Source organism: Lissotriton vulgaris, chromosome 1_1 (genome assembly GCF_964263255.1).
Source record: "Lissotriton vulgaris chromosome 1_1, aLisVul1.2, whole genome shotgun sequence".
Classification (NCBI taxonomy): domain Eukaryota; kingdom Metazoa; phylum Chordata; class Amphibia; order Caudata; family Salamandridae; genus Lissotriton; species Lissotriton vulgaris.
The window spans coordinates 1,845,771,557-1,845,797,347 of record NC_141685.1 but is presented as its reverse complement, the minus strand read 5'-3'; the positions used below and the strand labels follow the sequence as shown (position 1 = coordinate 1,845,797,347).

At 48.9% G+C, this 25,791-nt stretch overlaps 1 protein-coding gene across 1 annotated transcript in view; it reads left to right on the top strand.

Annotated features, from left to right (window-relative positions):
* Window positions 1-25,791, top strand: part of LOC147751304 (uncharacterized) — a 538,297-nt gene that overhangs the window by 287,406 nt on the left and 225,100 nt on the right. The window contains exon 8 of the mRNA XM_086938187.1: window positions 6,694-7,366. Within this exon, the coding sequence (XP_086794313.1) occupies window positions 6,694-7,366 (673 nt within the window). The remainder of the gene's footprint in view (window positions 1-6,693; window positions 7,367-25,791) is intronic.

Here is a 25,791-nt window from a genome sequence, read left to right as displayed (position 1 = left end):
CCCGTGGGGGCAAAACACAGAAAAACATGCTGCCTCCAGGTCCAAGGTCTCCCTTCCGTTTAAATATATTTAAAATTAATCCCTGGTGTTTAGTGGGTTATGACACCCTGGGGAGCATATCGGCTTTAAAAAAGGCTGAATCTGCCCCCAAAGGGGGCCCGAAACACAGATAACGTATGCCCCCAGAGACCAACCCTTGCCTAAGGGGTCACTCCCCCAAATTTCACATTAAAAAACCCTTGGTGTCTAGTGGGGTGGATTACTGCTCCATGATCGCGGCCCTACCGGCGATCGTGGAGTAGTAATCCACTCTCTACAGAGGCAGGGGGAATTTCCTTCCCCCCTGCACCTGTACTCCTGTTAAAAAAAAAAACCTGGAGAAGGACTCACCAAAACAGTTCCTCTCCCTCAATGAGCTGGAAGCAAATGGCTTACAGCGCCTCCCCGGCTGCACTTAATGCAGTCGCCATGCTGTGAGTGCACCAACGTCATCAGATCCCCAAGGGCAAGGGGAGCAGTCCGGGTGGCAGTGAAAGCACCTCCGCTGCCATCCCAAGTGGAGTCGCACCAGGGCTTCCCCCTTAGGCCAATGTCAGATTGTAATGGTTACGTACTCGGCACAGCAGCACCGCTGCCAAGGACGTAACCATTATGTCCTTGGCACCGAAGTGGTTAAAGCATGCATGCTTTGTGAGCCTGACAGAAACATCTGTTGCCTAGGTAATGGCACTTCCGAAGATGCAAAGTTGCTTTGATGCATGTTTCAGAACAAAATATAATGAGGGGCATGTAAAAAACAAAAAAATACCAGCAGCAATGCATGTGCAGTAAATTGCAACGCGGTGCAACAAAACCGGTTTCTGCACTTCAGAATATCGCTAAGGAAAAACAAACAGTACACTATCACAGGTAACATATAAAAACTGCCCATGCAAATCACAGTGAGCACAAGACAATATCTGATAATGTGCCACAGTCATGAAGCATCATGAGAGTTTCCGCACTTGAGAAAATAAAACACACGCACACTGACACAAGTCAGCAATTACACTCCAACCACGAAAGCAGTTCACAGTGAAATAAACATGTCAAAGGAACTGTGAAAGCATATACATACCAAGTTTCAATCTATAGTCACAGAAAGTTTATGATGGAGATGTAACAGAAGCCAGAACTCTCGACTATAGCACCTGGGGAATACACAGGCCTTATGAAAAAAAAAACAGCGCTGTATAAAAGGAACCTTTTCACAGAAAGCCTCTTAGTTTCTGGGAAGACACCACTGAACTGTGCGGGAGACAACCATGGACCGTGAAAAGTAAATGCAGCTGAGTAGGGGAAGCAAGTTGGGGGGCCAGAGGGGCAAAGGAGGGCTGTAACTATTAATTTAGAAGACAAACTCACGAGCTGCAGCAGCAACAGTGAGCTATCGGAACAAAGGAGGAGCTGGGTGGGATGTGTATGTATGTATGTATGTATAGGTATTTATATAGCGCACTACTTACCCGGAGGGTCCCAAGTCGCTTCGACCGCTGCGAAACCCTTCCTGGCTTCCCTGAGAGATGGTCCCTTAATGGGTATCTCCAGGGTGAGACCAGGCATCCCCGGCGGTCTGGTGGGGCCGTTAGTGAAGATGAAGCAAGTTAATGCCCAGAGTTGCCGAGTGTGATCGCTGATCAGAGTGGGCACCGAGGCGAGAGAATTATCGAGTCCGCTGACCCTGGTCCAGAAACCTGCCGCGCCGGGAATCGAACCCTGGTCCCGGGCCGTCCTCTGCTCTCGGGTCTGCCGCCTCTAACCAGTGAGGTGAAGATTAAAAAAAACACAAAACCTGGAGCATTGGCAGCAAAAAGCCAAGGGCCAGATGTACGACCCTTTTTTGAGGCCGCAGACAGGAGATCCTCCCGTTTGCGACTTCAAAAACAAGGGTAATGGCAATCAATCAATCAGGTCATTTATAAAGCACGCTACTCATCTATGAGGGTCTCAAGGCACTGGGGTGGGGGGGCGGAGGGGGGGCGCAGCTCCAGTTCAGTTGAAGTGCCAGGTCTTGACGCTCTTCCTGAAGGTATGTAGTTTCGGGGAGCGTCTGATATTTGCTCGGAGTCCGTTCGAGGTCTTGGCTACGATGTAGGAGAAGGCTCGTCCGTCAGCTCTGTTTCTGCAGATGCAGGGTGTCTCTGCTAGGGCGAGGTCGGCGGAGCGGAGGTTTCTTTTGGGTACGTGTAAGGAGACACTCTTGTTGAGGTAGTTGAGTCCAATGTTGTGGAGGGATTTGTAGGCATGGGTGAGAAGTTTGAACGTCACTCTCTTCTCGCCGGGGAGCCAGTGGATGTCACGTAGGTGTTGGGTCATGTGTTTGTGTCCCGAGTACAAGTCTGGCTGCGGTGTTCTGGATGGTTTGCAGTTTGTGTAGCAGAGTTCTGTTGATTCCTGCGTAGAGGGCGTTGGCGTAGTCCAGTCTGCTGGTTATGAGTGCGTGGGTGATGGTCTTTCTGCATTCAGGGGGTATCTATTTGAAGGTCTTTAAGCGGATGCAAAGGCAGTTGAAGCTAGTGGGGGCAACGGAGTAGATCTGGCGGGTCATGGTGAGGGAGGAGTCCTGGATGATGCCGAGGTTCCTTGCGTGGTCTGTAGGGGTGGGTGGACTCCCGAGGGCGGCGGGCCACCAGGTTCTGTCCCATGAGGAGTTGAAATGTCCTAGGATGAGGAACCCAGTCTTCTCCGAGTTGAGCTTCAGGCAGCTCTCTTTCATCCAGGCCATGACGTCTTTCATTCCTTCCTGGAAGCCGAGTCTGGTGTCATCAGGGTTCTTCGTGAAGGATAAGATGATATGGGTGTTGTCGGTTTATGAGACTATGCTGAACCCATGCTGTCTGACGATGGCGGCAAGAGGGGCCATTTAGATATTGAATAGCGTGGGGCTGAGTGACGATCCTTTGGGTACGCCGCAGTTGATCTCTGTGGGTTCGGAGAGGAAGGGAGGGAGGGAGTCTGATCCTCTGGGTCCTGCTGGAGAGGAAGGATCAGATCCAGTTGAGGGCTGTTCCTCGTATCCCAGCGTTGTGGAGTCTGGCTGAGAGCGTGTGGTGTAAAACAATGTCGATGGCTGCGGAGAGGTCAAGTAGGATGAGGGCAGTAGTGTGTCCCTGGTCGAGTAACATGCGGATGTCATCGGTGGCGGCGAGGAGGGAGATCTCGGTGCTGTGGTTGCTGCTGAATCTGGACTGGGAGGTGTCTAGGATGGAGTTCTCTTCAATGAAGGCAGTCAGCTGAGCATTTACGAGTCTCTCTGTGACTTTGGCAGCAAAGGGGAGCAGAGAGATGGGCCAGTAGTTTTTCAGGTCCGTCGGGTCAGCCGAGGGCTTCTTGAGGAGGGGCTTGACTTCCGCCCGCTTCCAGTCGTCAGGGAAGATGCCGGATTTGAAAGAGGCACCCATGGTCGCGGTGACGTGTTCCAATGTGGCGGGAGTCCAGGTAGTGACGGTCGGTTTGTTGTCGGTGGTGGGGGGGTAGTGTCCGGTGTCTGTCCACTGAAGGTGTCGTAGAGGGCCTTGATTTTCACATGAAAGTAGGAGCTGAGCTTGTTGCAGAGTTCCTGGGATGGTGACAGGTGATGGCTTTGCTGGGGGTTTGGTGAATTGTTGTATAACGTTGAAAAGTTCTGTGGAGTTGGCGTCGATCGAGGCTCTGGGGGTCTCCAAGGAGGGTGGTGTTGAGATGTTCCTCTGTGATCTTGCTCCAGTTCCTTCGTGGAGGGCACGGGGGTTAGGTGCGGCGGGGGTGTTGAAGGTGAAGTGTACGCAGTGGTGGTCCGTCCAGGGGTGCTGCGTGGTGTGGCTGAATTGGATGTTAGTTCCTCCTGCGAAGATGGGGTTGAGGGTGTGTCCTGCTATGTGCGTGGGTGTGGCATGTATAAATGCTATTTTGCGAGTCACTGACTAGCAAAATAGCATTTGTGACTCTCGCTATTAGGAAGGGGCGCCTCTTCCTAATAGCGAGTCTGAATGCCATGTACAATTGTTTTGCGACCGCATTTAATGCCGTAAAACACTCGCAGTTCACCACCTACTTCAAGTAGGTAGTACACCACTCCCAAATGGGAAGGGTGAGTATGTGAGAAAATATCTTAAGAGCAGGCAGTGGTCCAAGGGACCACTGTCTGCCCTTAAAAAATGAAACTGAATAGTTTAAATTTCTTTTTTTAAATGTATCCCGTTTTCCTTTAGGAAAACAGGATGAATTAAAAAAAAAACTCCTTTAATGAAAAGCATCCAAGACATGGAGGTCAGCTGACCCCAGCTGGCCACCATCCCTGGAAGTGCCAGCCATTCCCAATGGGGTTGCAAATTGCGACAGCCTCATTAATATGCATGAGACATGCAATTTGCGATCCCATTGGGAATCGCAAACAGTGTCTCAGACACTGTTGTGCATGCCAATCAGCTAGTCGCAAATTGCGAGTCGCAAATGCGACGCAATTTGCGACTCGCTAATTGACCTGGAAGTACCTCTGGCACAAATGTGCTATCTAGCAAGCGATATTCATAGGCACCACTAGTTCCTATAGTGCTATTATGTTAAACATTATATAGCCTTACAAAGTAGCAACGATATAGGTATACCGTAGTTAGATGACGAGTGCAAGACCCGAAGCAACTGAATACTAAGCCATTACAAACCACCCCATTAGGCAGATACAAAATTTGCCTGGTGTTCCGTAAGAACTGTGTTATGTAGAATAAAAGATGTTTTCAATGCACTATATTTCTTATTCAAGCAATTTGTTAATTCACCCACATTCTCAGGCGTGTTTATCCTGGTTCTTGAAGGAGAAAAGTGTATAAACTCCACCACATGCAAAAAACATTTGAATATGGAAACACTTCACAACTTTATTCCAACCCAAAATGAAAATATACAAGCACTCATACAAACAAACGCTAACTGTTCCGCACAGTATCAACATGAAAAATGCCTCCCAAACACCCAGCATCATTGGCTCATATCCACACTAAACTAAATATGATAAATTAAGTCTTTCACTACCGACTACCAACAATTTATTCACCCAGTAATTTGTCACGCCTTGTTGAACCCAATAGCATTAGCGTTCGAAACCTCCATGCAAAGTCAAAAGCCTCACCACACCGCATAACTTGTCACAAAGCACATGGCACCCACATTTTATACTGAAACACTTCAAACCACTTACTTCTGTGTGGCATAAAATGTTACTGCATTCTCCACAAGATCTGCCAAAGAACTCACCAGCAGCCCAATCTCCCTTTTTATAACTAAATACTTCCACTACCCCTGGGTAACATTCAACGCTGTTACACATCTACATTCAGTCACCATCTTGAATGGTGTGATCACTCTATGGACTGATGGAATAACTTCTTGGGTAGTCTATAGTGAAAGACCTGATTTATCACATTAGTTTGGGGTGAATGTGAGTCCATGACACTGGGTGTTTGGGGGCATTTGTTGTGTTGAGACTGTGCTCTCGGTCTGCCCAAACCAGTCATGCCCACTTCCCTGTTCTCCATGCAGGCTCCATTACAGCCTTCATGGAGAACATGCCCACCCCTCCAGGGCCTGGCTGATCGCTGTGTCCGGTGCTCAGACAAATCACAACGTTGCATTGCAGCTTTGTGATTGGCTTAGGGGAGGGAGCCTGGCTGCCTGCTTCCTGTAGTCAAAGACATGAGAGCAGAGGCAGCCACAAGGGAACCGCCTCAAGGTAAGTTTTTATTTTGCCCCCATGCAACACCACCCGGGACAACCCCATGCAGCCCCTCCTCGCAACCCCATACCCACCCACCACTTTTGACCCATGCCGGCCCCTGCTGTTATTTGGCCTCACAGATGGCACCTGCTGCACTTCAAACTGGGGCAGAGTTCCCCTTTACGTTGAAAGCATCGAGTGACTGCATCTGCCTTCAAGGAAATGTCTGAGTCTGAGAAGGCCAATGGAACCCCCTAGAGGGCTTCCCTTACTTTGTGTGCGGACAGTGCGCTACCAATTTGTGAGACACTGACAGTGCGCCGTCTTTAAGGCCTCCTTGCCTCGACTCCCAGGCCCATAAAATGATGCAAGGGCAAAGTGTTTCCCTCATTTGCGTAGGGCCACACCCCCATGCAGATGAAAAAATGACCCATTAAGATAGCACCTGCGCCGCATTTGCAAAGGCGCCACCTGCATTACAGAAGGGGCTGCACAAGCGTCCATGACCCCCTTCTGTAGTACTGCAGTGCCCTCTATAGCCCCTTCTGTAATACTGCAGTGCCAGTGGGCAGAAAACGGGTGCACATGACCATTGCGCCCTTCAGGCACTTTATGTAATACATCCTGATCTGTAACATAATGTATTGTGGCAGAAAATACATGATATGTTCTACAACTGCTAGAAGAATTTTTACATCTATATAATCTAACCCATTTAGTGAGTGCTCCTACTGACCAGTGCTACTGACATATTGCATTCCTCAAAGTTAGCATCACTATGGAGGTGTTCCACTTCCTTGCCTGGGGAGTCACAGGCAAGGATTGTTGGAAAAGTGTTGTAGTCATGAATGAAGATTAGTTCTCAAAAACATTGATTTACCGTTTTTCTCAAATGTTACATTTACAACATTGCTTGAACAAATCCGTAGTCCTAACAGTTTGCATTTTGTTATTCTTCAAAGTGACCTCTGGGAAAAGGAAAGGAAAATTGAATGTCTTCAACATGCACTCCAAGAAAATGAGAAAGACATTAAAAACTTGCAAGTTAAATGCAAGCATCTTCAAGAGGAGAACGACAGCCTAAACCGCATAATCGACTCTTTAAATGACAGAGTGATAAAGCTAGAAGCTGAACATGATAAAAACCTTGACATAATTAGTACTCTGCAAAAAACGCCAGTTATACACCCCGACCCTACTCCTTTGCCTGTTGCCATTCCTCCAAAACATCTTTTGGAACCCCGCAAAGTCACCAGTCTATTGAGAGTCGCTCGAGAACTTAATATTTGTAACCAGCACCTCAAAGTTTCTGTTGGTCGTCACCTGTCAGACCTTTCTCGCCGTATGAACGATCTAGGAAACACTGTACTTAAAATGAAAGACTTCGAACTGGGTGCAGCAAAGGAAACCGAGGAACTTCGTGCTCTCTACCAAAGGGAAGCCCTGGAGAGGAAACTTCTTTACAACCAGCTTCAAGAGCTACGGGGAAACATCAGGGTCTTCTGTCGATGCCGGCTGGACACACAGTCACAGAACTGTTTGGAATTTCCTTCGGATGATGAAATTCAAGTTAACCAAAATGGCAGCAGAAAAAAGTTTTCCTTTGACAAAGTCTTTTCCCCTCAAAGTACTCAGGTATTTGTCTAATTTGTTATTTGCTTTATGTGTAGTGCTAATGATTGGTCCTGGGTGCACTTCTGGGCACATGGCTACTCGCAACAAGCATTTACAATGCAACAGTCTCGCCTTTGCAAAAGTTAGAGCTATTGGTATTGTAAATGACACATTTTTTGTTTATGTGTTGGTTTTGAAAACAGATAAATAAATGGCATTGTCATTTGCAATGTCAATAGCTCAAACTGGCGTAAATAACCAAGAGGCAAAATAAAAATACATATGTTCCTTAGTAATTGACGTATAATATGCGATAATATAACATTATGAGACATAACAAAAAGTCCAGTTCTATTAAACAGCATCAGAAAGCACTATAACAAATGACACCATCATAGCACATAACATCACAGCAGCATACAAAATAGTATAGCATAGCATAACAGGGTGACATTATAACAGCACAACTGAACACATGTTATAAGACGGCAAAAACAAAATCATTGCATTCTAAACCAAAGTATAACAGGTTGACATTATAACTGCACAACTGAAAACATGTTATAAGATGGCAAAAAAAATATTCGAATTCTAAAGCAAAGCATAACAAGGATTGACACGCAATGACTAGGAAGGGGAGGAGTGGTGGACACGAGGGAGGATGGGTGAAGTAGTAGCGAGAGACAGCATAGGTGTGTACTATGCGTTCCGGTCTTGCCCCTAAAACTGATGTGTCAATTACAAAGCACCCCTAAAGCTCTCTTGAACCAACTGTACTCCTCAGTTCCAGGATCCCTTCAACCGCCAAGCGTGTCAGCACTATAACAATCCGACACTACTTCCTAGGGTGTATCCCACCCAAAAAAGCTCCTGGAACATTAGGCTGTGCCACTTTCAATCTACCCAAAGACCCTGTACCCACCACCTAACATTATGATGTGCTTACCTGCCCTCCATCCATGATCCATACGCCCAGCAGGCTGTGACATGACATCCCCGCACCCCATCGAGACACCTTGTAGGCAGGCACCCTCCCTGGACCGCACGGGCTGTGATGACACCTCCTTGCACCCCCCATCCCCATGCTGGCTGTAGACTGGCTCCCTGCGCAGAACATGCACAGTGCAGTTAGGCACAAAGACCAGGACACCATGATGTCTTATCTTAACATGCACAGTGGCTGCCTGCGTCTTCTTACCGCCTGCACCCCGTCCACTCACCGGGCCAGGACACCAGGCTACTCCTCGGCACCCCGTCCACTCTCAGAGCCTAAGCTGCAGCATCCCTCTGCACCTTGCCTACCCCACTGCAGGCTGTTACTCTGCCCTCCATAGCCACTGCCCCTCACCTTCATCTCTCGCTCGCAGAAAGTGTCTCTCGTCTGGGAAAGGCTGCACGGATGGCTGAAAATCCTGCTCGCCCTCCTCCTAGGGGTCCGGGGAAGCTGCTTCCTCCTCCTCCGTGGGCTCCTCTCCCAGCGCTGCAGCCGCAAACCTTTTGGGAGGGAAGAAGGGGGGCAAGCAAGACCGACTACCATTTTGTGTGTGTAAAAGGCCGCTTTATTGAAACAGGTGCACATCACATTTATTAAAACTGGCAACCGCCTCACAAAACTAAAACCTCTCTAAACATCGAGTTACCTGACCCCTTAGGTTTTTCTCCCCCCACCCCTACGATCCCCACATGATAAAATCCCCCCACCCTGCAATATACAAATATACACTTCAATTACATCCTAATAGTATCCAATGTTCTCCCCTACATCCTAACTCCCAAACCTGCCAAGACCTACAGACCTATCTGCCTTCTTGCAACTGTAACTAAGTACCCTCTAATGTAACTCCCAAACTGTTTCCCCTTTCCCCGCTCCCGTTCCCCAACTCCCCAAACATAACGATAAAGAACCGCCACCCAGGGAAAGTGGGATTAGGTGATTACACCGCCTCCCCCTTTCCCTGTCCCCCACCCCCGCACCCCCAACAACGTGCAGAAACGACCGTCCTCTGCGGCAAACTAGCCAACACTTCCCGAAGCTCTAAGAGGTGCAAATCCATTCCAATGCGGGAGAGGTAAACCCCATCCCCCCTGAACATCTCGGGCGCATCGTACTTAATGTCCCTGTGCCAAATACGTGAAAAACCCAAATGCCGACAGAAATGCACCATCATGACATTCAACTTCCGCCGCGCCTTGTCTACCGCCTGCGGCTTCACTGCCCCCCGCCACGCTCTACGCGGTACCAGCTCGGTCCATATCACTGTACAACCTGACCATCTCCTCCGCAGCTCCGCCAAATCCCTCCGCATCGCTCTCATCAATACCAAGTCTGTCTCCTGCACCATATCGTTCTCCCCCAAGTGGAGCACCAACACGTCTGGGCACCGCCCCCCTCGCACCAAACCATTTAGCGTTGTGATCTATTCTTTCCATCTCATGCCCCCCCACCCGGACCAAACCACCTGAAACAAAGCATGATTGAACCCCAGGTTGTCGCCGAAATAACTATCTTGAGCCTGCAACTTCGCCCTCTTCACAAATGAATGGCCCACAATCCAAACCAACATGTCCCGGGCCAGGGGACCCGCCACCGAACCTGAAATGAGAAACAAATGTCAATAAGTGTGTCCCCCCAACCTCACCACACGCGTTCAGGCGAACTGCGCTGCGCACATATCGCCTATAACAATTGGAAGACCATCTACCCAAGTGCATAATGACCCCCCGCCCACACCCCCGTCTATGCGCCTCCGACGCCGCCCCGATCCGGAAAGAGTGCGAGCCAAACTGCCTCCCCTCGACCCCAATTCTGGCCAATGCCTTCCGCAACACTCCCAACAGCTGTGGCCCCGTTGCCCCTCTCCCATTCGCATGCTGAAACACCAAACCCCGCCCTCCATTCTCCTTCCCATTTCCGTCCCCATCGTACCGGGCACGCCACTCCCTCCTCCACCCTCTGCAGGACCATCCACGCCCAGACGCCCCTCTGATCAGTCTTGGACTTTCGCAACCAAAGGCGCACCTCCGTCTGCTCCACCCTCACTTCCGACCACTCCAAACCCCAGCCTGCCTTTTAACCCAACAGCTCCGACACCGAAAAGCCCCCACAAACATCCACACCATCAAGGTTGCAAACAGGCAAACTTCCCTTCCGTCCCTGCATACATGCGGCAGCATCTCCACCACTCTACCCAACAACTCCTTTGACATGGGCCGCCTCACCGCCCCCATTCCTGAGCCCAACCCTCCAGCATCCTAGTCCTGAGCTCACCTACGGACGGGGCGTATCCCCAAAACAGCTTCCCCATGAAAGCAATTCCCGCCAGCTTGCCTGCTATGGTCACCCTCGATAAACCTTTGCTTATCAGTGACAGCATGAACTGCACTACATCTTCCTGCCTGTCAATCCCCTGCGGCCGCCAACGTCCCCCAGACGACACAAATTCCCCCCATGCCGCCACATACGTTGTCCTGGTTGTCTCCGCCAAGGATCCTAGAACCAGCTGCAACATCCGGTGTTGCCTATGTCCCACATCTGCAGTGGCATGGGCATCGGGTCCTGCTCCGCGTCCTCGGCTAACCCACGGAATCTCCCCCACTGCGAAGGAGACAGAGCATCCGCAACGTCATTGCCAATTCCTGGGACATGCACCACGCGAAACGCAATGCCATGGCACAAACAGCCCAACACAAACACTCTCAACAACTTCAGCACTTGCTCGTCCCTGGCGGACTGGCGATTCACCACTTGTACCACCGCCATGTTATCCAAGTTGAAAGTCACCCTTCAGAAAGCCAGCACCTCACCCCACAGCCAGATCGCCACCAGCAAAGGAAAAATCTCCAGGAAGTTAATGCCCCTCCCGCCTCCCCGCCACTCGGGGGGCCATCTCTCCGCGCATCATTTCCCCGTTCCAGTAGAGGCCGAACCCGTCGCTGCCCGCCGCGTCTGAGAAAATCTGCACATACCAAATCATGTCCTCGTCCCGTTGTAAGGGCACTCTGTTGAAGTGGTTCAGAAAAAAACGCCACATCCGCAAATCCTCCCTAACGACCCGCCGACAAGCGCACATGATGGTGCGGAGGCCTCTGCCCAGTCAGTGCACGGACCAACCTCCTACAGAACGTCCGCCCGACGCGTACCACCCTGCACGCAAAATTGAGATGGCCTAACAGTACCTGAACGTCCAATACCGTCACCTTATGCCTGGCCACCATAGCCTCCAAGAGTCTCAACATCTGCTGTTGCTTGTTCGCCGGCAACCGTGCCTCCATCAACACCGAGTCCAGCTCAATACCCAAGAATGACGGCGCCGTGCCTGGCCCCACTGTCTTCTCTGGTGCCAACGGCACCACAAGGTCCTCCATGAGCTCCTGAAACCTGTCCAGCGCCACCTGGCAGTTCGTGAAGTCCGGGGCCCCGACCAAGAAAAATTCATCCAGGTAGTGCGTAACTCCTTGGTGACCCATGAGTTCCGTTAAAAGCCACTGCAGGAACGTACTAAAACATTAAAAAAGTGCACAGGACATCAAGCAGCCCATCTGCAACGCCTTGTTCATATACCAGCGGACGTGAAACTGGATCCCCAGCAGGCTCCAGTCGTCTGGGTGAACCGGCACCAAAAGGAAAGCCGACTTGATGTCACACTTAGCCATTACCGCGCCAGGTCCCGCTGCCACCACCAAGGCCATGGCCGCCTCCACCGAGGAGTACGACACCGTGGCCTCGTTCTCATCGATATAGTTGTTCACCGATCTGCCGTCCGGCCATGACAAACGCTGTATGAGGCAGAACTGTCTCGCCTCCTTCTTGGGTACCACGCCTATGTGGGACACTATCAAGTCGTCCAGAGGCCAATCTACAAAAGGACCTGCCATGCGGCCTTCCTGCACCTCCTTGTCCAGCTTACTCTGAACCACGTCTGGATGCTCCCGAGCGGACCGTAAGTTGTCCGCCCAACGCCGCCGCCGAGGCCCATCGTAGCCCAACCGAAACCCGTCCCGAAACCCAGTCCGCAACCGATCCGCAGCCCCCGCATCCAGGTAATTGCGCAGGGCCACTGTCAAACGGTCCAGCCTAACCGGAGTACGAGCCCTTAGGCCCAGGTCCCTTTCCGCCTCGGCCACTGCCCGACCGTTGACCGGCCCCGGAGCGCCCCGCTCCAGCTGACGCCTGCGGACCCCCGTGTTGTTACCCGGGAGGGCCCCAACAACAAAGCACTGGGTGCCCATACTTGCCGCACCCGGAGCACTCATGGCAAAATCGACAATGTTCTCTGGTGCACGCCCCTTTATTAAAATCCCAGCATGCACCCACGGTTCCGGGCTGGCTCTTAGCTCCGGCTCCCACTCCCCCTCGAGTGGGGCGACCCTGAAAGGGCTGATAAATTATCGGAAGGCCGCTGTCGGTAAAAATGGTCTTGCCCGACCCTGCCAGTCCCATCGTGTGTTGCCAGAGATCGCAGTCCAACTCCCCCCACTTTGCTTCGGTATCCCAAGCCATCCTCGCCCTGAACTCATCGTACTGCGCCCACGCATACCCCCCCCCCCGTGATCTGCGCCTTCCGGATGACGTCCATGTATTTAAACAGGGACACCGATCGGTCCGGGAACTTTTCACAATACACACTCGCTAATATCAAAAAGGCCGCCATCCAGTTCTCGATTGTCAATGGCACCCCTGGGCGCTTCTGCAGTTCACACTCCTCCTCCTTTGATCCTTCCTTTGACCGAACCTCGCAGTGCAATAACTTCAACAACTCCACATACTCTCCCTTCCAGATCTTCACCTTAGTCGCCGCCATTAAATGCGCCCCCAGCGGCTGTGTGACCCCCATATAGGGAGCCGCTTAAACCTCAGCTCCTTGCTCTCTGGTTTTGCCGTGCAACTCTCCTCCGCTGGCGCGCCCCCGCGGTCGCACTGCCTGCGCCTCTTTCTGCCTCTGGCTTCGCTACCTTGCCTGCCGCCTGACCGTCCTCCGAGCCCGCGCCACCAACGCCCTCTGCAGCCTTCCCCCAGGCGCCATCGCGTTCTCATCCGGCCCACACCACGATCCACCACATACTTTCCTTTGCACAGCCGGTCCCCCCCACCTCCCCCCCCCCACTCTCACCGACACCATTCGCACCGCAGCCTTGCATATACCTGTGACAAAAGTATCCCCTCGCCGATCCTCGCCGCTCCGCTCCGACGCCGACCTGTCCCCCGACTGTGTCCGGGCCGCCGCAGCACCCAGGCCCCATGACACCTGTAAGAACGAACTCCCACCATTACCGGACCCCCGTCCGCCCATTCCATCCCTCAACTCCCCTTCTTCCATACTGTCCTCATCTCCCTCAATCAACTCCACTCCTCCCCAAATATATCTCTGGCGAGCTGTCGGCGGCGCCGACTGAACCCTGCCAGAGGCCCACATTCCACCTCTCTCCCCACTCAAAAAATTACAGTCCTCTGTGCCAGTGCTCCATGATCTCCGCTGATCCCCAAGCTACTGGAGCCCTGTGAGTGGGGGGGCCAGCGAGCCCGCCAGGGGCCTTTGTGAGCCAGCTGCGCCGTGATCCCTCGTTGACTTCAGGCTTGCCGCAGGAAGCTCCGCTCTCCCTTCTCCTTGGTGTCACTGGAACGCCCCAGCCTTACCAAGTCCGCTCCCCTGCGTCGACCTTCCCCCTGCAAGAGAAAAGCTATCGCTGGTGTGCCGGGTCCCTGAAACTGTGCGGCCCCACCCGAATAAGCCCCCTCCCCCCAGCCACCCCCGCCCCACCCTCGTCCTCATCCTCACTCCAATTAAGCACCCCTACCCACGCACCCACCTCTTCCGATAATTCCCCCTCCAAAGCCCAACCCGACCCTCCCCCCTCCCTGCCGCCACCCCTATCTTCCCCATCCCCCCGCCTCGTCCTCCCCGTGTTCCGCCACAACCCCCGCCGGTGTTCGCGCCTCCCGCAACCCCTCCTCCCATGACGCGAACACATCCAAACCCTCCCACTCCCTGTCACTGCCCTCCGACTCAATCAATAATGGGGAGACCTCACCTGCCCGTCCCTGCTCCTCCCTCAACTCTGCACCTCCACCCAACCGCTCTCCCAGGGCCAACCTCCCCTCCCCCAACCCCCTACCAACCATGCCTGCCCCTCCCCGTGCCCCCCCTTTTGCTCCCTTCCTGCCTGTGCTCCTGCCCCTCCATGCTGTCTCCTTAGCCCCCTGCCGGGCAGGTGAGGGGCTCTCCAGCCATCTCCACTGGGCCTCCTCTCCCCCTGTGCTTACTCCCCCTCCCTTTCCCACCTCTGCCACACCTCCCCGTCCAGTCCCCGGTCCTGCGGCCGTCTCCCCCGCCCCGCCCCTCCCCTGCTCCCTCGCTCCCTTTGCCCCACGCCTCGCAGGTGTGCCCGATGCCTCACTCTCCGGCCGGGCCCCTCCACCACCATTGCCACTACCAGAGCGGCCGCCCCACTCCTCCACGTGACCTCCCACCTGCCGCCCCGCCCTCCGCCCCGCCCCCAGACACTACAGAGAGGCGCGGCGAGGCACCCCTGGTAACACGCCTCGACCGCTCCTCCCCACACCTCTCCCTCTCATCAACTAGGGCCGCGCTCCTGGCATCGGCGCGGCCCTGGGGACTGACCTGCAGCCGCACTGCCTTCTGCGGCGGAGAGCAGGCCAGCACCGCCGCCGCCACACCAAAGGAGGCCCGCTGCACCGGACGCGCCGCCTGTGAGCCCACCAAGAGGTCTATCCGCCCGCCTCGCTCAGCAGGCAGATGGCCTCCAACACCCTGACATCTTCTGCAACCGCCATCACTGTAAGCCCGCAAATAACCTTTTCCCACTGTAAGCAACCTGCCAACCGCTAAAACCCACGCCTGACAAAACTAACTGCCGCTCCCAGCCACCAGGTCTCAATACCTAAAATGGTGGCTGGGAAAACGCGGGCACCCTCTAAATACCCCTTGGGCTGCCTACCTCAAAATTGGGCTGCCTTTGGGCTATCCCCAGGCAACCCAAAGCGACAAAATGGCCGCTCCCTGGTTCGCCCCCCTTCCCCCTCCCAAATCTGCCCGGGGGGCAGACCTCGCGGCTCAGCTGCCCCCCAAATCCCCCTTGACCAGCAGCTTCTTGGCAGCCTTGTCCTGGCCCAGCTTTACAGTCATTGTGAAAAAGAGAGAGCATAGGCTTGAGCTGGTAGCGGGGGACTGGGGTCAGGGCTGACAAGGGTTAGGAGTTGAGATTCCCTCAGAATCCAACCCAGACAAGTTTGACGAGGGCTCTTCCCAACATGGCGGCTGTTGTTTGCGACAATCCCCGCCGCTGTTTCGAAGGAGCAACTTCAGGGCAATTCATATTTGTTGGAAGAAATTGAAATTCTGCTTAAATTCTTGTCGGTTAAAACGTTTTAATTTCATTTGGAATAGAAACCCAATAGACATATCACATCCAGTGAGCCAGAATAAACAAGGTAGAATTTCATTCTGAATTTAGACGAGGTGGGCGATCACTATATGATAAATGCTTCATTTTTGGGGGCGTCCCCGAGTCCTGTCGCTTTTGGGGAGGTGAAGGGGGGACAGACGTGCGCCTCCCCCTTCTACTTTCGTCTCTTGTCAAAGCAGCATCGCCGCTGGTTCACAAGCTTCCTTTAAGGCTGTACACGTCTCTCCGAGCCCGAATATCTGCGTACACCCTGATCCTTGTAGCACTGCACAGATCAGGGCGCTATTCGGGCTCTGTCTGGAGCAGCTCAAGCCAGCAAACTAGATTTGACGGCTGACATTCGGGTACCCCCAACCCCTATTCCTGCCTGCATTGAGGGGTGCGGCTGTGACGAGCTGTGTGTGCGCAAGGAGAAAATGACAATTTTAATACATTTTTTATTCTGTTTGTGCATTACACACACAAATACACACACACACACAATATTATAGTGACAGCGGTGTCTTAAAATTAGCTACAGGCTTTTAACGACTTTAAAACGAATCTGAACAAATGAGCAATGCTCTAGCACACACTGACATAAGTACACACTATCCGTATTATTTAAATGTATATTCTTCAGTTTGTATATAGTAAAATCTCAAGTTTCCCATACGTGTGTTTTAGTGTGTGCATAGATATGTATCTGAATATATAAAATATATATTTTGCATATTGTACATAAATACTTTATAATCACACACATATACATTCACATAAATATCTATACTTAAGGCAGAAATGAATCTATATATATATATATATTATATATATATATATATATATATATATATATATATATATATATATATATATATATATATATATATATATATATATATATATATATATATATATATATATGTGTGTGTGTGTATATATATACACACATATATATATATATATATATATATATATATATATATATATATCTACATATATATATATTTATATTCCCACATGTATTTAAAATTAATATATACACATAGTATATTCACAAACACACATACATCTTTATTGATTTATTTCGGACAGTTGGTATAGCACAGCTCAACCCGGGTGGGGCATCTGGGCGCTGCTCCTGTGAAGGATAGACATTCTAAAACAACCAAGGCTTGAACCTGTTCTTGAGGGTAGTGGGATCCAGGCAGGAACGGCAATGAAAATGGCGTTTATTTCCGTGATATGGGGCTGCATAATCTATGTTTCTTTAGATATGTAAATATTAACATTTGTGTGTGCTTCTACAGAGGCAGTTTAACATAGTTATACATTGGATATTATACACACACACACGTATATTCCATATGTAATCATAGGCGTGCAGATTTACGTTTGAGCACATTTCTGCTCGTGCCTGCAGTCTGCCCCCCCTCCCCGTTCCTCCTCTCACCTTTCCATGAATGTGTGAATAACCCTGAATGAAACCCTCTCTGGTGACGGGCAGCTAGTGCCGATAGCGCCCCCCCACCTGGGATGGCTCCTCTTAATAACAGCTGAGACTGTGTGTGCTTGTCTTATCCTTGGTTGTGTCTTCACAGACGACCCCTAACGCCTGTCTACGTGCAGGCGTGAATCTAATTGTCACGTCCGTACTGTGTGTGTGTGCATGAGAGAGAGGAGGAGAGACACACTGTGAGAGGGATTGAGTGTGTAAAAGATAGAAAGACAGATTATGTGTGCGTGTGAGAGATTGTGTGTGTGTGTGTGCCAGAGAGAGAATTTGTGTGTGTGCCTTTATGTGAAAACACAAGTTTTATATACGGCATTGGGTTTTGCAGCGCAGGGACGGTGTTGGATTTTGCAGCGCTGGGCACCCTGCCACCCAGCCACCCCCAGCTGGCAGTCTCTATGTGGCCAGGGGCACACATCGCGCTGCGCAGTCTCGCTCTCTGTGGGCAGTGCTGGGGAATCCTGGCACCCAGCCACCGCCACCTGGCAGTCTCTATGTGCCATGGGGCACACATCGCGCTGCGCAGTCTTGCTCTCTGTGGGCAGCGCTGGGGAATCCTGGCACCCAGCCAACCTCACCTGGCAGTCTCTATGCGCCCAGGGGCACACATCGCGCTGCGCAGTCTTGCTCTCTGTGGCAGCGCGTGTGGTTGTACCAGTCTCTCCACGCGTGCTAGTGTCTGTGCCCATACGTGCGTGTAACTGTGCATCTGGTTGTGCACATGTGTGTGTGCAGCTGCACCAGTCCATCCACATGTGTGTCCGTGTGTCCGTGCGTGCCTGGGGCCTGCCAGTATCTGTGTCCATGCCTCCGTGCCTCTCTGTTGTGCGAACACTTCAGTACATGTTAGCCTGCGCGTGCACGTCTCAGAGTGTGCACGTCTGTGTGAATATTTGTGTCTTCATGTGTATCTTTGCATCTATGTGTGTGTATCTCTATCTTCCTGGGGTTATGTCTGTGTGTCTACATGTCTGCACGTGCGTGTGGTCTTGTCCGCGTGCATGTTTTACACAGAACTTCTAAATCCGCCTTGTAGCAAACATTATTGTAATTATATTTCTATAGCGCTTACTGTCACGGACGAGTTGTTGAAGCGCTATGTGCTGAGCACCACACTACTCCGGGCCGAGGATTAGAGGCGGTTAACATGCACATGTGTATCTGAAGTAAATTGCGGGTGCCGCGATTATACTAAAATGAAAGAAATAGATGTTTTTTCTATTTCTTTCATTTTAGTATAATCGCGGCACCCGCGCTTTACTTCTAACATTTTAAAAGTAAACTGCGGGTGCCGCAATTGTACTAAAATGAAAGAAATAGAAAAAACATCTATTTCTTTCATTTTAGTATAATCGCAGCACCCACGCTTTACTTTTGAAATGTTAGAAGTAAATTGCGGGGGCCGTGATTATACTAAAATGAAAGAAATAGATGTTTTTTATATTTCTTTCATTTTAGTATAATGGCAGCACCCGCAATTTATTTCTAACATTTTAAAAGTATACCCGGGTGCCGCGATTATACTAAAATGAAAGAAATTTCTCTTTTAGCCCCGTCCTTTTCAGATGGGCTCGGCATGACTTACTGCTGTGGTAAAAGGTTCTTTATCTTCTTTATGGGGCGAAACAGATGGCCCCATAAGAGATAAGAAACCTTTTATGCCACCAGTAAGTCAAGTAAGCAAATCTGAAAAGGACGGGGCTAAAAGAGAAAGAAGAACGTCTCTAGGACCTCTTCTCCAATTGCTGGCCACCGTTTAGCATGAACGGTGACGCCAGCCAATGGAAAAGAGGGTCAGGGTTTAACCTCTCTAGTGAAAAATACCCTACCTCATTAAATCTCGCCAGCTCGACTGCGCATGTGCGCAGTCTTTCGCAGGTCGAGACCTAAAAATTTGCTCAGGGGCCACACTGAGGTCTGAGGTGTGACCGAGGGCTGCACTGATGTCAGCAGGGTTGGCGGTAGGGGTCTGGGTGGGTCAGGGATTGTGTAAGGAGGTCAAAATAAATGTTAAATAAACAGGCAAACCACATGGGAAAGTATAAATTATTGCAAGTACATACACTAGATTAAATAATAAATGACTGTGTCCTTAAATTAAGTGAAATAAATCATTGCATGTAAATAATCTAAGTGTAGGAGTTGTGTCTAATCAGCAGGGATTTATTTAAAATCCCAAATAACTGCTTTCCAGTAAAGCGCATCTGTTCCTTGCACTCCTTTGAGAGAACCCAAGGTCCCCGATGGGTGAGTCATGGACGTGACAAGTAGAATTTGATAGGTTACACCTAACTTTCACTTTGATAATCTTTTGATACAAGTATTTAATGATTTATGGCCTCATTTAGAGCTTAGCAGACAGGTTACTCTGTCATAAATGTCAAGGATATCCCACAAGCCTTACTACAGTTGCATTAGGTGCACTTGTAATAAGGCGAAGGGATACCAGTCAAGTTTGTGACAGAGCAATCTGTCTGCCAAACTCAAATTCATTCCCATAGCCTGTCGTTATTAACCATCTTATTAATTATGATTACTGAACGCAAATACGAATAACAATAGCTATGTCCAGTAGACAACAGGAAAGGATACCCTTACTGAAAAATTCCATGTTTACTCCACATTTATTAGCTGGTTCATTCAGTAGACCAAAAGCACAGTTGCACGTGCAAACTGAATCACCCATTTTCTACTAGAGACCACCCAACAGAGAAAGTGCTGAGATATTGATAAGCCATCTTGGAGGAAGGCACTCCGATTTAGACAACCTGGATACTAATCAACCAGGCATGAAACATTTGAGTAAAACGAGAGGTAAAGCAGGGCTGAGCTATCCAGTGGTATCAATACATTTTAGGAAGGAGACTATACAGTAAGGAGGTCAGATGCATAAAGAAACCATTTTGCGATTTCCTAATTGCGAATCTTTGGGATTTGCAATTAGAAGATCACAAAACAGAATGCATGAAAGTGTGTGGAACACTTTTAGCGATTCCTAGGGGAGTCCAAATACCTACCTCATGAATATTAATGAGGTAGGTCGCAATTTGCGACCCCCCTAGGCAGCGCAAAAACCACAGGGATGGTGGCCTGCTGGGCTCAGCAGACCACCATGTCTGTGATTGCTTTACAAATAAAGCAATATTGTAGTTTGGAAAACAGGATGAGTTTCAAAAACTAAAATGTATAGTTTTCTTTTCATTTTTCAAGAGCAGGCAATGGTCTGTGTAACCACTGCCTGCCCTTAAAAAATTATTTTACAAACATTCACAAAGCGGCAGCGGTCCTTTGGGGACCTCTTCCCATTTGCAAATGGGTTACCACCTACTTGAAGTAGGTGGTAAAATGCAAATGTTTTGCGACTGCATTTACAGTCACAAAACATTCATACATACCGTTAGGATTCGCTATTTGGAAGGGACAGCCTAAACACGCCCCTTCCAAATTACGAATCGCAAACCTGTGTTTGCTGCATCGGAAAAGCATTTTTTCTTATCGGAAACAGGCTGAATCTGCGATTCGGGCCGTTTGGGAGGAGAAAAATGCTTGATGCATCTGGCCCCAGAAGTCAGAACCATGGAAACAAACACTAGCAGGAAGGCTTCCTTCTCTGAGTCACACCTGAATCACATATGTGCAAGTCGGTTCACATACAATATGGCTGCAGATTGTGTATTAAATGATGTTTCTCTCATTTGCTTCCCCCACAGGAACAGCTTTTCTGTCTGCTTGCGCCAGATCACGCAGAGAGGAAGATCTGTGCTCCTGTGCAGTGGGAGCAATGCAGTCTTCCCTGCCCGCACTGTGCAGGGAGCTAAAGCTGTTCCAGAGGTTGAGGTCCCAGGGACACTGTTTCATAAAGGCCCAGTTGGAAGGGGTTCCCAAGGCCAAAATCAACTTGGGGGCAGGGAAAGGAGGCACACTCCCCTCCCCTCCTTAAAAAAAAGATAAAAAGCAATAGGTGGATATTCAGTAGAGACAAAATCAGCACACAGAGGGAGAACCATGCCCCCTCTCCTTCGAAGAATGCACTGGGTCCTTAGGTATGGAGTTGCAGGGGCCAAAATAGGCTTGGGAGTAGGGGTACATGACTCCTCCTCTCCTTAAAAAAGCAGGCCCTGGTGGATGAGGTTTACAGGGCTTAAATCAGCTCAATGTGGGGGGATACCACACCTGCCTTCCTCACCATGATATTACATATTAAATATGATTTGACCCATGGGCCTCTCTTACCAAAAGGGTCAATTTAAAAAAAAAAACACAGCTGCTTTTTTTTTGCCTCAATCCCACTAGAGTACTGTGGGTTTAAGGCATAAAACCCTTTCATGTTTTTTAACTTTTAGCCTCTGGAACCACCCACAAGTACTTGGAGAGGCAGAATATCCCTACTGTGCCACTTATATTCTTAAAAAAAAACTTATATAGGCCAAGGAACCAAGTCACTGGGCCCTCAAATGGATGCCCCCACATTTTTTATGTTGAGGCCAATCACTCAGAACGCTCACTCAAACAATCAGAAGGTCTACAGTTTTCTATTTTAGCCCAATAGTCCAGATATGCATATATTTTGAACCTTAATTTCTCAAAAACACCACCAAATCCCCAAAAGCACACTCTCTGGATAAAGATAAGGCTTTTTGCTAAACTTTGTGTAATTCCTTGCAGCCTTTTTGGTTGTAGCTCTGTTCAACCATCCCTATTGAAACTGCATGGCGAAATTGCATTTAGGGACCCCTCTTTTTTTCTCGGCTGCTGCTTGATGGATCACCACGGAAATGTCAAGGAAGGAGCTGCAGTGGAAATTGTCAAAATTAGTCAAATGGTGCCAAAGTTGTTAGCAAACCAAAATATACTCTTCCTATGATAACTAGGTCTGAACTACGTGACAACTGCTACTGTGAAATATATATATATATATATATATATATATATATATATATATATATATATATATATATATATATATATATATATATATATATATATATACATATATACATACATACATACATACATACATACATACACACACACATATATATATATATATATATATATATCCACATACATATATATATATCACACTGAGAAAGCAAAAAGTTACAGGGACAGGGACGTTATGGTTAGGTAATAGAATGGAAAAAAACGTAGAATTTACTGAAAAAAACAAAGGTTATAGGGCTGTATAGTTAGGTTCAGATATCGGTCATACACAGGCCGGGCTAGGAATGGAAACCGGCCCTGGCAAATTGCTCAGCCGGCCCCCCTGGGTTGAGGAGGGCGCAGCTGAGCTGTTTGTGAGCGCTGTTTTTGGCCAATTTTGTTACAGGGGGCTGATATTGCTGACCCCCGTTAACAAAAACAGCCCCCTGGGGCCCAAAACCGGCCTCCAACCTGGTGGCCCACCGGGGACACGCCCGGTGCCCGCTGCAACCAGTCCAGCCCTGGTCATACAAAACCATAGAATTAAGCAGTTATTGTTACCTCTCAATGCACTGCTTATAACCTCATATATTACGTCACTCATGACATGGTCAGTGACATCACTGATGACATCATTCTGTTAGTGTAAGTGTTTCATAAACTTTTCTGAGACTTAAAGATATATTTACAAAGCTACATCATAAGTTAAATTACTATTTTTCTGTACTAGTAATTAGCCATACTATTTCTAACAAATCGCATCTGAGTGACTATTTGAATGTCTTTATCAGTGTGCGAGTGGATATCTGTGGCTGCATTGGTATGTATGTGGGTGTGTGGGTGGCTGTATGGATGTTTTAGTGGCTATATGAGTAGCTGTCTGTGTGCCAGAGTGGCTGTATTGGAGAGAGAGTGGGTGTGTGAGCATCTGTATGGGTGTCTGAGTGACTGTGAGAGTGGCTGTATGGGTGAGGAAAAGGGTGTGTGAGTGGCTGTATATGTGAGAGAGTAGCTATTTGAGTGTGTGTATAGGTAAGTGGGTGTATTGGAGTGGCTGTATTGGAGAGTGAATGTTTGTGTGAGTGCCTACAAGGGTGAGTGAGTGAGTGTGAATCGTTATATGGATGTGTGAATGGGTAAGTGGCCTGTGGGTGTGTGACTGCATGGGCGTGTGAGTGGTACTATGGGTGAGTGAGTGGCTGTCAGTGGCTGTATGGGTAAGTGAGTGGGTGTGTGAGTAGCTGTATTGGTGAGCTAGGGTCAGTGTGAGTGGCCTTATGGTAAGCTGTGTGAGTACCTGTATGGGCCAGTTAGTGGCTGTGTGAGTTTCTATATTGGTGATTATGTGGGTGTGTGAGTAGCTTTATGGGTGTATGAGTAGGTATGTAAGTGTCTGTTTATCTTTGGCTCTATGGTTGAGTGATTGGTTTTGTGAGTACTGATATTGATCTGTGAATGGGTATGTGAGCAGTTGTGTGAGAGTAGATGTAGGAGAAGTTCTATGGGGATATGAATGGGTGTGTGATGGTTCTGTAGATGATGTCATGAGTGATATCATTTGAGATGTCTTCAGTGATGTAGTGAGTTATGTCACTGATCATGTCATGAGTGCTGTAATATGTGAGATTATAAGCAGTGCAGTGGGGCATACTTTTTAGTTAGCTCAGGTAACTATAACTGCTGAATTTCACAGGTTTTGTATGAGTGAAATCTGAGCCCAACTATAACATCCCTGTAAACTTTCCTAACTGTAACATGTAACCTTTGAAAATGAATGTGTGAGTGTCTCAATGGGTGTGTGAGTGGGTTTGTGGCTGGCTGAGTGGGTCTGCTAGTGCCTGAATAATTGTCTCACTAGGTGTGTAAGTGGGTGCATGAGTGTGGAAATTCTTCTGTGAGTGGGTGCACAAGTATCTGAGTGGATCTGTGAGCCTCTGAGTGGGTCTGTGAGTGGATGCATGAGTGTCTAAGTGGGTCTGTGACAGAGTGCATGAGTCAAGCATAGGCAAGTTTGCCAGCAAAAAAACAGGTATGTTTATGACATGAATCATCTTCAACGTAAAACATCCACCATCATATTGATGACAAAAGTTATCCATTTGATTGTAACCTCTGGGGCTACATTATTGCCCATGTCAAAGCACATCATTGCTTCATTGCACAAATTGAGTGGTAGCCCATGTAGCCTAAAAGAAAGCTGTTTCGGAATAAGAATTTCATATTGGACATTATGTAGTGAGGTAGCTGACAGAAAGAATTTCCTAACCACTTAGCTTCTCATGCCCAAAGTAAAAGGGAAACACCAAGGAGGATAAACGCTAACTCATTTAAATTATTGTGATATACAATGCACAAGAGCCACGCAGACAGTGGAGCAAATGTGTGTTCCATCACACATGACATTTTGGCATTTAAAACAAGGCAAGGCACTGGGCAGATCGACCAACTCGGAAAGGGAAACGTTGTATTTTGACAGATCAGCAATGTAGCATGTTAAACAACTTTTTAGTGTTGAAAGTGAGCAAACAATTATTTAGTAATACCTCCAAAGTTGAATTTAGCCTGTGTCAGTGCACAACAAATAGCTTGGCAGGACTCACGTTTGCAGAGTGATGGAGAAAGGTGGTGTGGCCTCGAAGAACCTCTCAGCAAACCTGCTGTGTGATACTTACTTGAGGTAACAGGAGGGCTTGCTAGCCCCCAAGGTCATGTCATGAGTGATGTAATATGTACGGACAAAAGCAGTGCATTGAGGGAGCATAAGATATAGTTAGCTCAGGTAACTGCTCAATTCTATGGTGTTGTATGATTGATATCTGAGCCTAACTATAATGTCCCTGTAACCTTTGTTTTCTTTCCAGTGAATTTCTAATGATTTCATATATGCTATTCCTAACTATAACATCCCTGTAACCTTTGATTTTTTTCAGTAAATTCCTAAGGTTTTTGTAATGCTGTTTCCTAACTATAATGCTACTGTAACCTTTGATTTTTTAAGTGAATTTCTAAGGTTTTAAAAAAAAATTATTTCCTAACTGTAACCAGTGACATTTCAGAGTGAGTGTGTGAGTGGCCGCATAAGTGTCTCACTGGGTGTCTGTGTGGGTGTGTGAGTTTCTGATGGGTGTCTGAGGGGGTACATCAGTGTCTGAGTGAGAGTCTGAGTTGGTCTGTAAGTGTGTCGGAGTGGGTTTCAAGTGCCTCCATGAGTTTGAATGTAAGTCTGTCAGTGGGTGTGTTAGTCTCTAAGTGGGTCTGTGAGTTGGTGTATGATTCTGTGAGTGGCTGTATGGGTCTGTCAGTTGGGGCCTGAGTCTCTGAATGGGACAGTGAGTGGCTCTATTGATATGTGAGTGGGTGTATGAGTGTGAAATGAAATGAAATGAAATGAAATGAAAAAGAGATTTGTAGAGCGCTACAGTTGCCCTGAGGCGTCCAGGCGCTGAAACTAAAACAGGAGATGCCCTCAGGAGGTTACTAATTACTGAAACAGAAAGGTTTTGAGCTGTTTCTGGAAACTAGTTAGGTTGGAATTATCTCGCATCTGCAAAGGGAGGGTGTTCCACAACTTAGACACATTGTACGAGAAAGAACGTCCTCCTGCTCT